This window comes from Diadema antillarum, unplaced genomic scaffold, assembly GCF_040938485.1.
Source record: "Diadema antillarum isolate AM-2024a unplaced genomic scaffold, OU_Dant_1.0 seq00000472_RagTag, whole genome shotgun sequence".
NCBI classification, from domain to species: Eukaryota; Metazoa; Echinodermata; class Echinoidea; order Diadematoida; family Diadematidae; genus Diadema; species Diadema antillarum.
Window position 1 is genome coordinate 1,411,910 of NW_027271440.1, and position 14,008 is coordinate 1,425,917.

General features: G+C 40.8%; 1 protein-coding gene across 3 annotated transcripts in view; it reads right to left on the bottom strand.

Annotated features, from left to right (window-relative positions):
* The window catches only part of LOC139733356 (synaptotagmin-7-like), a 294,612-nt gene that overhangs the window by 164,824 nt on the left and 115,780 nt on the right, over positions 1-14,008 (bottom strand). For all 3 annotated transcript variants that reach the window (XM_071644195.1, XM_071644193.1, XM_071644192.1), the window contains exon 3: positions 6,766-7,021. In XM_071644195.1, coding sequence (XP_071500296.1) covers positions 6,766-7,021 — 256 coding nt within the window. The remainder of the gene's footprint in view (positions 1-6,765; positions 7,022-14,008) is intronic.

The following is a 14,008-nucleotide window of genomic DNA, read 5'->3' on the forward strand; positions in this document are numbered from 1 at the left end:
TGCGGATAATAGGAGCAATAAGTCGTAAAACTTTGATTACATGAATGGGAGAGGAGTAAAAAAGTGCGTATTATTTTGATGCTGCTATTATGCGCATTATTGCAGCATGAGGAGTTGATCGAGAATACATGAACGCGTTTTACGACTTATGCGAACTAACATTCCACAGTTCGGTCAAAGGTCACTCGATTTCCCGCACAACCGCTGATTGCTGAGCTTGAGCGAGAGCTGTGCATACACGTGAGTATATATCACCGGAAACATTACATCATTATAGAGGCGTGCGCAGTAACCATGACAAATACTCTCGTCTTTCGCCGTTATATGAATGGGCGCTCGTAAAAGTAGTGTGCACTTCATGGGATATATGAACGCGATTTTGATTACTTCATCCACATTATTTGGATGCAGATAACTGAACCACGATTACCTGAAAGGGGTATAACATGTTTTCACTGACTAGCAAATATCCTGAAGATACGTTGCACGATGTGACATTCCTCACTGACAGGGCCCGTTTTCTTTTTGACTCATGTATGCAACATACCATGAATAGGTTTCATTTCAAATCTTTTTACCTTTAAATGTAAGATTACATTACAGTGACCACATCATATTTCAAAGAGGTTATATTTCAAAGAGATTATCATCTCTGTTGCCAAATGGTATATCCAGTTCTTAATCATTTACTAATCACATGTTAGAACTTGCATTCGACTGTAAGATTGCTTTAACTGTTTTACCTCTGCACAACCTTCCGTTGACACCCAATTCTCTCTGCTAGTACTTGACTGCTGTGCATATTTGTTCAATCTCTGGCAAGCCCTCTCTGAGGGACTTGATCATCCCATTCTTCAACCCTGCCCGTCATTTATCACATTCGAGTACATTCTCACACATTGGTGCAATAAATCAGCAAGGATGCACAGTTATTGAAAAATGGAGGGTTATACACCTGTTAAAGGCAGAAGTTTGGACAGCATCCCATAGTGGTTGGGCAAAGAAAAGGTACTCTCTTAAAATAGCAAAATAATGTCCTTATCTGGACCCAGGGGACATGACTGTTATGCACTGTCTATGACGTAAACTGACCTTCTCCTTCTCAGCTGATGATGATAATGTGCATGACTTTCTACAAATCATACCTTGTGCTACTGTGATATTTCAGGAAGTTTACAGAGAATATTTGCAAATTTAAGAAAGAAAAATCACTTCTTGCTATAATGTTTATTTTTTATGAAACACATGTCAAGTACTTACTTCAGGAGATATGTGGTATGAAATGGGAAACTTGCAAGTAAGCTGTTTCACATGTCCCTTTAAAGGAAACTAACATGTACAAATGTTGTGCCTTGGGTATTACACACAGATCAAATTCTCAATAGCTTTGCATGCAAAGTTGGGGCTTCAGGGGATCCTATTGACTATTCTGCAGTCACATCCACCTGTCAACAAACACAAACACACAATACACAACATGCATACACTCAAACATTCAACACACACATCAAACACATATTTAGGCAATAAAACACAAACAAATACACATTGTACACACACACACATATATATGCACACACAAACTGACAATATGCATCCACTTCTAACTAGACTTCTACAATGTAGTTCTAATGAGAGAAAATACTCTTTGGTGGGTTTTTTTTTTCTTTCTCATCATCAACTATCAGATTTGATCCGATCCAAACTGATCATCCAAAAAACAAAATATCCTTAGTAGTATTCAAGTGCCTGCATCATATTAAAACAAAGACCCAAATATCTATGAATACATCTCAAAGCAACAATATACAAGATGATACCAAATTATGATTTTTAAAAAATGCATTTAAAAAAATGATCAATCAGCAAAAATCCCTCTTATATATACTAAGATATCTAAAACATGTACACTACTAAAGTGGATAAGAACAGCTAAAAACATATATGGATACACGATCCTATCTGCTCGAAGCACTTTTCATTTCTATTCTATCTCAGACCTCGACATCCTGAAACAGTGTACTCTATACTGTTATTATCAGGATTGTGACAGTATGCACTCTGGGTAATTTCAGACAAAAAGGGACATTAATAATGAATAACCTTCAGTGAGTCTGACCGCAAGCTACCACTGCTAGCCAGAGAAATATCACTACAGGAAGACTGGAGAGTGGCTTGGGATCATGGCTGGTACAGATGTGCATGGCTAAGCAGTGAATGCAATTAAAGGGGGCACCACACTGGTTCTGCTTCAATGACTCTCTGAGATAAATGAGTATGACTTTCATAGACACAATTACACCTATTTCTTTCTTTAAAACAACTTGTTTGTTTTATGCAACATATAATGGATTAGAAGGAGACATTATGGGACAAATAATTTTACCTAAAGGCTTTAAACAAGGCTCTTACAAACATTTGTTGCAGGGAACGGCAGATCTCGTGACTGGATTTCAAACATCACTCAGCAAGAAACTACTGTATCAGTATACACATCTTTAATCTGTGAAGTGCCTCCAGTTTGCTGCTTCTACTTTAGAGCATCATTTGAGGGAGGGTCTCTGTAATCTAATGATTCATCATCTCTTTTTTGTGAGTGTTATACAGTTGATTATTACTGGAATGGCTTTTCTATATTTGCTCAATGTAATTGACATGGAAACAAGTAACTGTGATGTGTGATGTGTTTGCAATATTGTACAAACGTCAATGGAAGCAAAATTTCTATGTCCTATATAATTATAGTATCAGAGATCAATAAAGATGAATCTGAATCTGAATCTTTACCATTGGCTTGCCACAGAAAACGGTATACAGTGAATGTATAGGCATATATGGAAAATTTTTATTTTGTTTAATGCTACCAACATAACAATCAAGATAATCAAACAACGCAATGAACTAGGAGTAGATAACATCCACTAGCCTAGAATGGTATACAGTGACTGCATGTGGAAAATTTTCTTTTGATCATTTATTGTACCTAACATAACAACAATCAAAATAATCAAACAACACAATGATCAATGAATACATATAATCCACCAGTAAACATTGAAAGGGGGAAAATTATACTGTTCTAGTCTCCAGTCGCTATAATAATATATCACACAATGTATCGGAGTGTCCATGTGTCAACAGTATGGTAGCGTTACTTGCTATACACATATATGATCGATGGGCATAACCCTGCTATAGGATGCTGATGCTATGATTATTAGCTTTAGTCCATCTATCTCTCCCTCCCTCTCTCTCTCTCTCTTTCCCTCCTTTCCCTTAACTGTCCCCTTGTGAATTCAGCTCCAACTGGCTCCCCTGGAAAAAAAAAATCATGAAATATAAATGCAGCACTTACACAGAACTAGGCAGTATCAATCAGCATACAGAAACCCTGTTTCATATGAACTTGAAAGGGAAAAAAACCAAATTGATTGATCCACAGATTAAACGATTTTATTTTGCTAATTCATCAACGTACGAAGACTGATCCCAACTACACTCAGTTTCATCCCAAGACTACTAAACTGTGTAATAGTCACTGTGATTCCATATTAGCAGCTACTGACAGCTCACTCATTCTATTGAGCATAGTCGACTGCAGGATAACCCCACATGCACTAGCAAAATTTGTGTCATTTGTCATTGAAGTACAGCTAATCCACAGGAAAATATCACAGAGTTTATGGGAATGAAAGGTAGTGAGTGATTAACCTGGCAATCTCCAAGGAATTAGGAGCAGTAAGCATTCGGTCTCTTAAAGTGACTTAGGGAATTTCCTGACTACGGTTTAAAAACAAACAAACAAACAAACAAACTTTCAAGATAAGTATTTAAACCACATGGGTTACTGATTGCTGAAATGTTCTGAAGATATTGATGTCTGACAATAGAACTGTTCTTAATTGGGATATTGCATGTTGCCAATAAACTCAAGCAAGTGTTGCCATTCAAACCAGCCCAACAGAGATTTACTTTTAACTCTTTTCACACATGGAAAATTTTGCATTCCCATTGGATTTTCTATTTTTTCTAGATCAGGAAAAAGGTCAATGACCTTTAAACTTGACTCTTGACCTGTCATTTCATCCATACATTCGATTATTCATTGCATTTTTTTCTTAGAAAATGCCATTTCCAGTGGGCATTCCTGACTAATGTTATGGTTAGAATATGACATGTTAGCCATAGTACAGTGAATCTGTGACCTTTTAAATTTTCTATTCATTTCTACCTCACTCTTTGTGTGCCACACTGTAAACCCCTTTGCTGTGATATAAATTTAATGACAAAGCTATGGCCATGACACTTTCTATGTACTGTAACATACGGTTCTGCAATTTATATATTAGTTCGTGTGTGGCTGTGTGTTTGGGCAAGCTGTCGATTCATTCAATTTCATGTGTGTATGACAGTTTGCACCATCAAAGTACATACAAAAATGTAAGCTCACACTGCTGACTAGTATTTAACTAGTACATTAAAACAGTGAAAGTGATTTCCACCCATTTTTTTTTCTCTAATGCTTTAAAGCACAGTAGTCCCAATGAGATGAGGGAGGCTATCAAACAATGAATGTGGATGTCATATTAACTCTTTATATGCCATGGTGTAAACCCCCTGTGTGCCACATTATTCTGAGACAGCAACGTAATCATGCTTTGAAAAAAAAAAAAACACTCTGTTTTTTAAATCTATGTAACTTTTATAGACTTTTGTTACCCTGGACATGTAGTGGGCAAAGCTGTAGAGAAAACGCCAACTTTTAAAATGCTTTAATCTGAATTGTATGACAAATCTATTATTACTTTTTTGTTGAAATGACCAGTAGCTACATTATTTTACAGGCATAACTGTTGCACACAAAACAGGGACAGAAACTTAGAAATTACTTGTAAATCCAATAGGGAACATGGCTTGATAGCAAATCGTCACATAAAATGCAAGCTACATGTGACAGGAATGGAATTGCGAGAAATGGTTTCATTGTACTGTGGCATTTGGCGATTTATCAATCGGCTTGGGCGGGTTTGTGTGTTTGAGCAGAATATGCGAACCTGGCACGCCGTCGACTTAGTCAGGCGTGCGAACGTGGCACATAAAGAGTTAAATCCATGTTGTATCTTGTGTCACTTTTACCTCAACTGTCACTTGTATCTAAAATGAGCTTCTATCTGAAGAATCTTCATGATGAAGATGTGTTGCAAAAGGAACAATAGGAAAACACTTTGCCATGTCAGTAACCAATGGGCTTGACTGAAATACCGAAGTGATATTCCTGTCACTTTGTCTGCAACCAGCATCTGTGCCTAATGCTGTGTACTTACCATGCCCCATCCTTTAGAAAAGATTCACTATGCCAAGCTTTATGGTGAAATAGAGTGGCTTATAAAAATTTTGGTGGGTTTTTTTAATGAAAAGCTCTTCATCACTGAGGAAAATGATATGATATGAATGCAGAAATGCTTCATGAGCAGTTTCCTGTTTACAATAAATCAATTCACTTTCGTGACATCACTTACACTGATTAACAGACAGTGAGAGTGGAGTTGGCTTGTCATGACTTCAGCATGTTCTATGTGACTTCCATTACTTCCATTTTCAATTCTGCATTAGTCATCATAATGAAATAGACACTGTATCAGAATGATTTCAGTGAAGACAGACCCTGAATGTTTTGACTTTACTCTGAGCAGAAAATGAAAAGAGAAACAGTCAATCACCATTGCCAAGGAAAGAAGGAAAAGTAACATTAAAAGTGAAATATGATTGTCAATCATATATAATGACACTTTCACCCATTCAGACTCATGTCATTTTATACCAAAACTCGATAATGAAACGACGTATAAAGAATCATCGTATAGCTGACAGACCGTTCAGACACTAATTCGACCGTTCTGGGAAATGTCATATAGATGTGCAGTTTCCCACTGCGCATGCTGTTATAGTCATGAGTGACAGCTGTGGGGTCACCTTTCGTGAGCGCTTCCATTAAGCCCCGCCCAGTTATACCGTTCTATGGTCGCCATACGTTCAGACGCACACGGAATGCTGATTCATTATTGAGGTCTAGTTCGAAACGATGCTCTGACCGTCGTTTCGTTATACGTTGTTTCGTTTGTCAGCGTTCGGACGTATAAATTCATTGTATAGCTATACCGTTCTAGTATAAATTTTTTGCGTCTGAATGCCCTGTGTGAAGTCTGCACTCTGGACAATGTTTTTCTAAAGCTGACAATACATTGGCCACATGCTGATCTGTCTGTCAATCTATCAATCCATGGAATCTACCAGTAGGATCAGAGTGAGGCCATGGGAGTGAATCACATCAAATTAGTCTGATGATGAATCATAGGGATAACAATTGATTGCCTGTGGGAAAGAGGTGTTATACAATCATTAATCATTCTGTGCTGCCTTACAGTTAACCACAGTATTATTTGACAGATTCATGCAAAATAACATGGACATATATAGAGAGTCATGACTACAAATATCAGGAATGACAGGAGTTGTCATTACTTACACCTCTGGGCCCTGTTTTATCAAGAGATAAAATGAATTTTAAATATCCTTACCACACAGGCTGCCACAGACTTACAGTTGAAATTAACTATAAAATCAATTTTAACTCTTCACAAAACAGGGCCCAGGAATACCAAGTGATACTTTCTGCATTCCATTTCAGTGTTTTTTATGATATTTGTATGTTTGCAGGTAGTAAGCAACAGTGTTTACAATCTTGCATTCCAGTAACTTACTCACCTCATATTAGACTGGGCAAATACTGGTGACTGCCTCCTGGCACCAAATTTACTGGAACTCCTCTCTCCATTGGACTGGGTGCGATTCAGGATGGGCCACTTCTGTTCCTGGTCAGAGTTCCGAAATCCAGTTTCATCATCGTCATAATCTGGCTTGGATCCCCCAAAGCAGTAGCACATCCCACATACCAGGCTGGCAAGGACCAGAACCATCAGCGATGCAGCCGAGGTGAGAAGGACGACAACATCACGCACAACTGGAGGATAAGCAATCATATATATCTTTTTTTTAAATGAAATAAGAAGGAACAATTAGTATAATCTAGAAATACAATTTTATAGAGAGGACCAGCAACATGGAGCAACCAGGTCTTTAAATAGTACCTCCAGCACCACTGCAGTAATATAATTGATAAAGATCAATATGAGTACAAATATTTACCTTTCAGAATAGATTGTTTACCAGGCATAAAAACATATAAAATAACTGTACAGAAAAGAACAGAGTTCTAACAGGACAGAAATCCCCAAAATTGAAGCATACCATAAACAAGGTCAAATATTTCAGGGTATAGAACTGTGATAATCCAATGAAAATTTGAATCATTATAACAAAAATGATTTGCTTTCTCCAATGAATATCTGGTACTCCCCTCTAATTGATTTGTCTCCATTCTTACTTTCCATTTGAAAAATAAAAATCAATTAAGAGGCATATTAGGGCTCCCAGAGGTACTGGGGAGCTGTAAAAACTGACCCACATCTGATGGAATAAAAATGTACTACAGCAAATTACCTGTACCAATATACACTTATTGATCTACACTAGTCAGTCGTAGCTGTGTTGATTTCAATCATCAGAAAATGCCCAGAAGGGAAATTGATTACAGAGGACAATTGTTAAACACAGGTAGCATCAATAGGAATGATGTAAACCTTGGTTTCATGGAGCCATTATTTCTCAATATTCTCCTTCCATTCTTTCCTTGACTGTAACAATGCATGCAATTAATCAACTTGGTTCTGGACAGGACCACTGGCGATGATTGCTACTAACATAATCTATCCTTCTTAGGCTATCAATAACAAACTGAATTGATGCATTTTGATAAGACCATGGACCAGCCATCTTTGGTTCAACATGAATGTGATGGATGAGAGGTGTTACTGTTGAGCACATTTCCTCAATTATCTTGCTAATGACCATGTCCACATATATCAAAAGACATTGAATTTTATGAATGCTAGTTGTATGTAATGACTGATTTTCTCAATGACAAATTATCATGGTTTATACATCTTTATATCAAGCAATCTGCATTCTCTATGGAAGTCACTGTCTTTGTTACAAATATATACAATGTGCATTGCACTTTGTGCATATCAAATCTGCATACCAAATGTATGCATGCACTTGTCAGGCAGCTCTTCCTTTGATGATGAGCTTAAATCATTTAACCTGCTAATCTGCAGATTCTGCATGCAAACGGAAACACATAATGCATTGTGTGCTGTAGTTCATCAATGTACTGCAGGGCATTCACACCACAATCAAAATCTTTTTGAGGGATTCCATCATATCCCTCATGTTCTTCCATCCATGAAAGGATAAATTTATCAAAGAGGATATCTCATTGGCTTAAAGGCAGGGTGGTGACCTGGTAGCAACTCGAGTCTTATATCTCCGCAGCATCTCCGCAGCATCTCCTGGAGACTAACCAGTCTCTGGGAAGTCGCAAGAAATTCCAACATGTCTTTGGCTACTTTTTTCCTGCTCCAGCAGGTCTTGGAGACGTCTCTGTGAAATCTCCATCAGTTGCAGCGATGTTATGGAGACTACTTAGTTCATGACTGAAGAGACATCTTCATGATGTCTCTGAGACACATTAGGCCCATTTACACTTGCTTGGAAAAATCACGACATTTGGGTGCAAGTTGCTAAGCAACTACACCCAAACGCCCTCGAAACATCGTCAGAAAAATCGCCAGCCGGAGTGCGATTTTTTTAAACATCGCGATGTTTGAGGCGAAGTTTAGCTAGTGTAAACCCAAGCTGCAGAAATATCGCAATTTTTCATCATGGGACTTTCGGTATCGGATTGCACCGGGAGTTTACACGCGCTCCCGATCCCTCTGGAACATGCAGAGAGTACGTCGATTATCGGCCACTGGCCAGAGTACAGGGTACATGCTGTAGGACCTACAGGTAAACGGCCAATCCTTGGCTCATGGTCTCTCAGCTCCCTGATGAAACTAGTAGCAAACCTGAAGTTCTCCAACCACGCATCATCACCCCATAACGACTTAACAAAATAATGTTCTCCCAGAAATGCCTTGATTTTGGGAGTGCCAATACTGGTCTAAGCATTCGTTGACTTTGTGGAATACAGGAGTACGTAACAAGTGTTGGTAAAACAATGTGAATTCTTGCTGTCGCCTGATGAAATACCAGTCCTAAAAAACAAGCCTACTTCTCACTTTCATCATATCGGTGAAATTTCATGATCCTCCTGAATGCTACTTTCATCAACTTTCCCACACTAAGCTGTGATCTAATATAGCAAGCTATATATAGTTTTACCGTAAGTTTACACTTTCGAGAAACACAAATCTATGTGTGCATTGGACTGATAAAAAGCCCTGGCTCAACGTTCCAACCAGCTAGCTAGCTGTGAGCAAAATAGACTGCATTGCAGTGAATACGAATAGCCAACGCTTCCACTTGTCTACCGTGTTGAAGAGGGGTGAATTACACATGCGCACTACCGACCAAAAAATCGCGATGTTTGGTGAAGCTCAAACTTCGCATGCTTTTGCGCAAGTGTAAATGGTGGAACCAAAATATCGTGATTTTAAAAATCGCGCTGTTAGTAGGTGTAAATGCGACTATTGAAGACCAAGGAGACTGAGGAGAAATTGCTGCCATGTTGTGGCCCCATTAAAGACCATGGGACTGAATGCATGCTGGCATAGTCAAGTCACCTTCACTCTTGGTCCTAAGTCAGGTACATCCGACTCAAGGTCTTTATCATGCATGGTACTTGTTCCTGCGATTGCTGCTGCTCCTTGTACTGCCTTAGAAGAGGCCCTACCAGTTTGTCTTGCCAGGGGACAGCTCCAGCCTCATACATGCAGTACTGTCCCTCCACCATGCCAACCAAGGGCACTGGGGGCCTGAAGGGCAAATAGAAGGTGGGTGAAGCCGTTGTAGCAGCTTTAGCACAGGTTGTAGATGCAGAGGCTGCAGTCGATGCTACAGAAGATGATGAAGATGGTTCGAGCAACTGGAAAACAATATTTGTTGACGTGTTGAGGTGTCTTGAACGTCATCCTGGAGTCATCTTAGTGAAGGCACAAGCCTTTTTGGGGTTTCTGGAGTTGCCTGAGTCGCCGTGACTGATTAGTTACAGCAGTCTCCACCAGTGGGATAGGCCCTTTACTCATCTCAGACCTCCACAATCATGTCAAATTTGATTTGCAACCACAAATACGTCATCCCTCGGCTCCTTCTATCCCACTCCTTGGAAATCACATGTTCACTCTAATCTGCAAATCACACATTAGAATGATTCAGCCATACAGACTCCGAATATACTTCTGATAGACGGGGAAGAAAAAGGACAAATAATAATCAAAGATGAAATGTGAGAAAGCCCATTGCTTCATGCGCTAATTGTCCATTGAGATTCATCTATATTCTTTCAGCAATTGAAAAAAAAAATCTGGCCATACTTTCTTGAACGATTAATAAGCAGTATATACAGTGACAGTGCCCACCCCACCCCAAAAAACAACAACAACAAAACAAGAGACCTGGGGGTCTCGCGCTCACCTGAGTATCGCAAGTCCACCTTCCACGCAGTACACATATTGTACATGTAAAACTACCATAGCTTTTAGTTTATAATTATAGAAAAATTTGAAAAGATTCTTTAATTTGGGGGTTTTGTCTGTGTTGTACAAATACAGTGTCACCCAAGTGATAATACGTGCCAAGTTTGGCGAAAATTTGATCACGCATTCTCAAGAAAAAGATGAAAATTATGATTAAGTACAATTAAGGCCCATTTTTAGAACCGCCTCCACCCCCCCCCCCCCCCTCCACCCCCGGACTCCAAGGCGGGCAACCCTGAATCTATGGTCATCAATTTACTTACTCATGGTATTAATTTTAGCTCTATAACTTTTGGTTCTAGAAAAGAAGATTTTTAAAGATTCCTTAATTGGGGGGGGGGGGGGGGTGGGCCTGCCCCCCCCCCCCCAGGGGAGTATGGTGCCCATTTGAATAAAATGAGATCCTATACCCCCCTAGGGATGCTACCTGCCAAGTTTGGTGAAAATCCATCGTGGGGTTATCAAGAAGCTTACATGAAAATACAGAATTTAGGCCCCATTTGGACCCTGCCCCCTTCCCGGGCACCAAGAGGGGCACCCCTTGCTCTGCCATAAACACACTTGAAACTGCAGTCATCGATGTACTAACTTACAGTGTTAACTTTGCTCTATCACTTCTGGTTCTAGAGAAGAAGGTTCTTTAAAGTGAAAACAAAGTTCCGGTAAGGGCTTGAGAACCCGTCTGGCACCATTTCATATTTGCTTGCAATATATCGAAAGAGTCTACAAAGAAACTTACCTGGCTGACGCGGTTTGCCGGATTGATGAGTCGTTTTGGAGTATTTTGAAAACAAGAGACCCGCGGGTCTAGCGCTCACCTGAGTATCGCAAGTTCACCTTTCACGCAGTCACTAATCTAAATTATTAACAGCTCTACCAAAATTTGACGAGGCATTCTCAAGTGGAAGATGAAAATGTACAATAAGGGCCCAATTTTTTCAAGATTCCTTAATTTGGGGGAATTGGGGCTCCCTGGTGCCCTCTGGGTGGGGCATGGTGCCCAGTTTGATAAATTGAGATCCTGACCACCTAGGGATGCTACCTGCCAAGTTTGACAAAAATCCATCATGAGGTTTTCAGGAAGAAGATGAAAATGTACAATTCAGGCCCCCATTTGGACCCTTCCAACCACCCCCCTCCCCCCTACCCCCAAGAGGGGCACCCCTGGATCTCCTATGAACAAACTTGAAACTACAGTCATTAATGTACTCACTCATAGTATTATCTCAGCTCTATAACTTCTGATTCTAGAGAAGATTTTTAAAGATTCCTTCAATTGGGGGGTTTGGGCCCCCTGGGGGCCCCCTGGGCGGGGCATGGTGCCCATTTTAACAAATTGAGATCCTAACCCCCTAGGAATGCTACCTGCCAAGTTTGGTGAAAATGGGTCATGGGGTTCTCAAGAAGAAGATGAAAATGTACAATTCAGGCCCCCATTTGGACCCTTCCAACCACCCCCCTCCCCCCTACCCCCAAGAGGGGCACCCCTGGATCTCCTATGAACAAACTTGAAACTACAGTCATTAATGTACTCACTCATAGTATTATCTCAGCTCTATAACTTCTGATTCTAGAGAAGATTTTTAAAGATTCCTTCAATTGGGGGGTTTGGGCCCCCTGGGGGCCCCCTGGGCGGGGCATGGTGCCCATTTTAACAAATTGAGATCCTAACCCCCTAGGAATGCTACCTGCCAAGTTTGGTGAAAATGGGTCATGGGGTTCTCAAGAAGAAGATAAAAATGTACAATTTAGGCCCCATTAGGACCCCTCCTCACCCCCACCCCCCCCCCCCCCTGGGTCCCAAGGGGGGCACCCCTGATTCTGCCATGAACAAACTTGAAACTACAGTCATCAATGTGCTAACTCATAGTATTAACCTAGCTCTATCACTTCTGGTTCTAGAGAAGAAGGTTTTTGCGGATTCCTTAATTTTGGGGGGTTTGGGCCCCCTGGGGGCCCCCTGGGTGGGTCATGGTGCCCATTTTAACAAATGGAGTTCCTAACCCCCTAGGGATGCTACCTGCCAAGTTTGGTGAAAATGGGTCATGGAGTTCTCAAGAAGAAGATGAAAATGTACAATTTAGGCCCCATTAGAACCCTTCCCCACCCCCCTCCCCTGGGTCCCAAGGGGGGCACCCCTGATTCTGCCATGAACAAACTTGAAACTACAGTCATCAATGTACTAACTCATAGTATTAACTTCGCTCTATCACTTCTGGTTCTAGAGAAGAAGATTTTTACAGATTCCTTAATTTTGGGGGGTTTGGGCCCCCCTGGGGGCCCCCTGGGTGGGGCATGGTGCCCATTTTAACAAATTGAGTTCCTAACCCCCTAGGGATGCTACCTGCCAAGTTTGATGAAAATCGGTCATGGGGTTTTCAAGAAGAAGATGAAAATGTAAAAAGTTTACGCACGACGCACGACGGACGACGCACGACGCACGACGGACGACGCACGACGCACGACGCACGACGCACGACGCACGACGCACGACGGACGCCGGACGAAGGGCGATCGCAATAGCTCACTTGAGCCTTTGGCTCAGGTGAGCTAAAAATAATAAAAGTTGGTAGACCGACTTTTATTCCAGAAGACTCCAGACTAACTCGGTCTCAGGGAAAACTCGACCCTATTTCAGACATTTTACACACAGTTCATGATCGCCAGTATGTTCATCAGTACTCTATAATACCACAGGTACCAAACGAAGCCTTACTGAGCAGACAGGAAAGTGCGTGCTAATCCTGTACAAAACAAATGGACAGCGCGCGGTCCTCAAGCCTACTTGTATCAGAGCTACCAAGTCTCACGCATTCTGCGTGAGACTCAAGCATTTAGGGGCCATCTCACGATCTCACGCATGACACCCATTTTTCTCACGCATCGAGCGAAATCTGCAACTTGGGCCTATAATAATGAGCATAGCTCAAAAGATTAAAGTGATATAAGTTGCAAGTGAAGGTATATTTCCCTTTTGTCTTTCAAAATAAGTAAAAAATAGTCACTTAAGTATGCACCTGATCGCACCATTACGAGCTAAAAATTGAAAAAGTTCCCTACCGTGGGAGGCCACAGGGGGGAAAAAACCCTCCCACACCCTCGCTCGCGCGAACATTCACATGCCGAGATGCCGAGTCATGAAAATCTCACTCATAAAATTTTTTTGAACTTGGCATCCCTATTTGTATACGCACATCACCTCAGTTGCTGAGACGCGCGGTCTTTGAAGTTTTTGTTGATGTTTATCAAGCCTCTTTGATTGTTTTTAGAGGTGCTTCAGAGGCGCACACTAATTTTGCATGCGCGCCAAAGAGGTTTTTGATGCGCGCGTTGTAACAACTCGGACCATT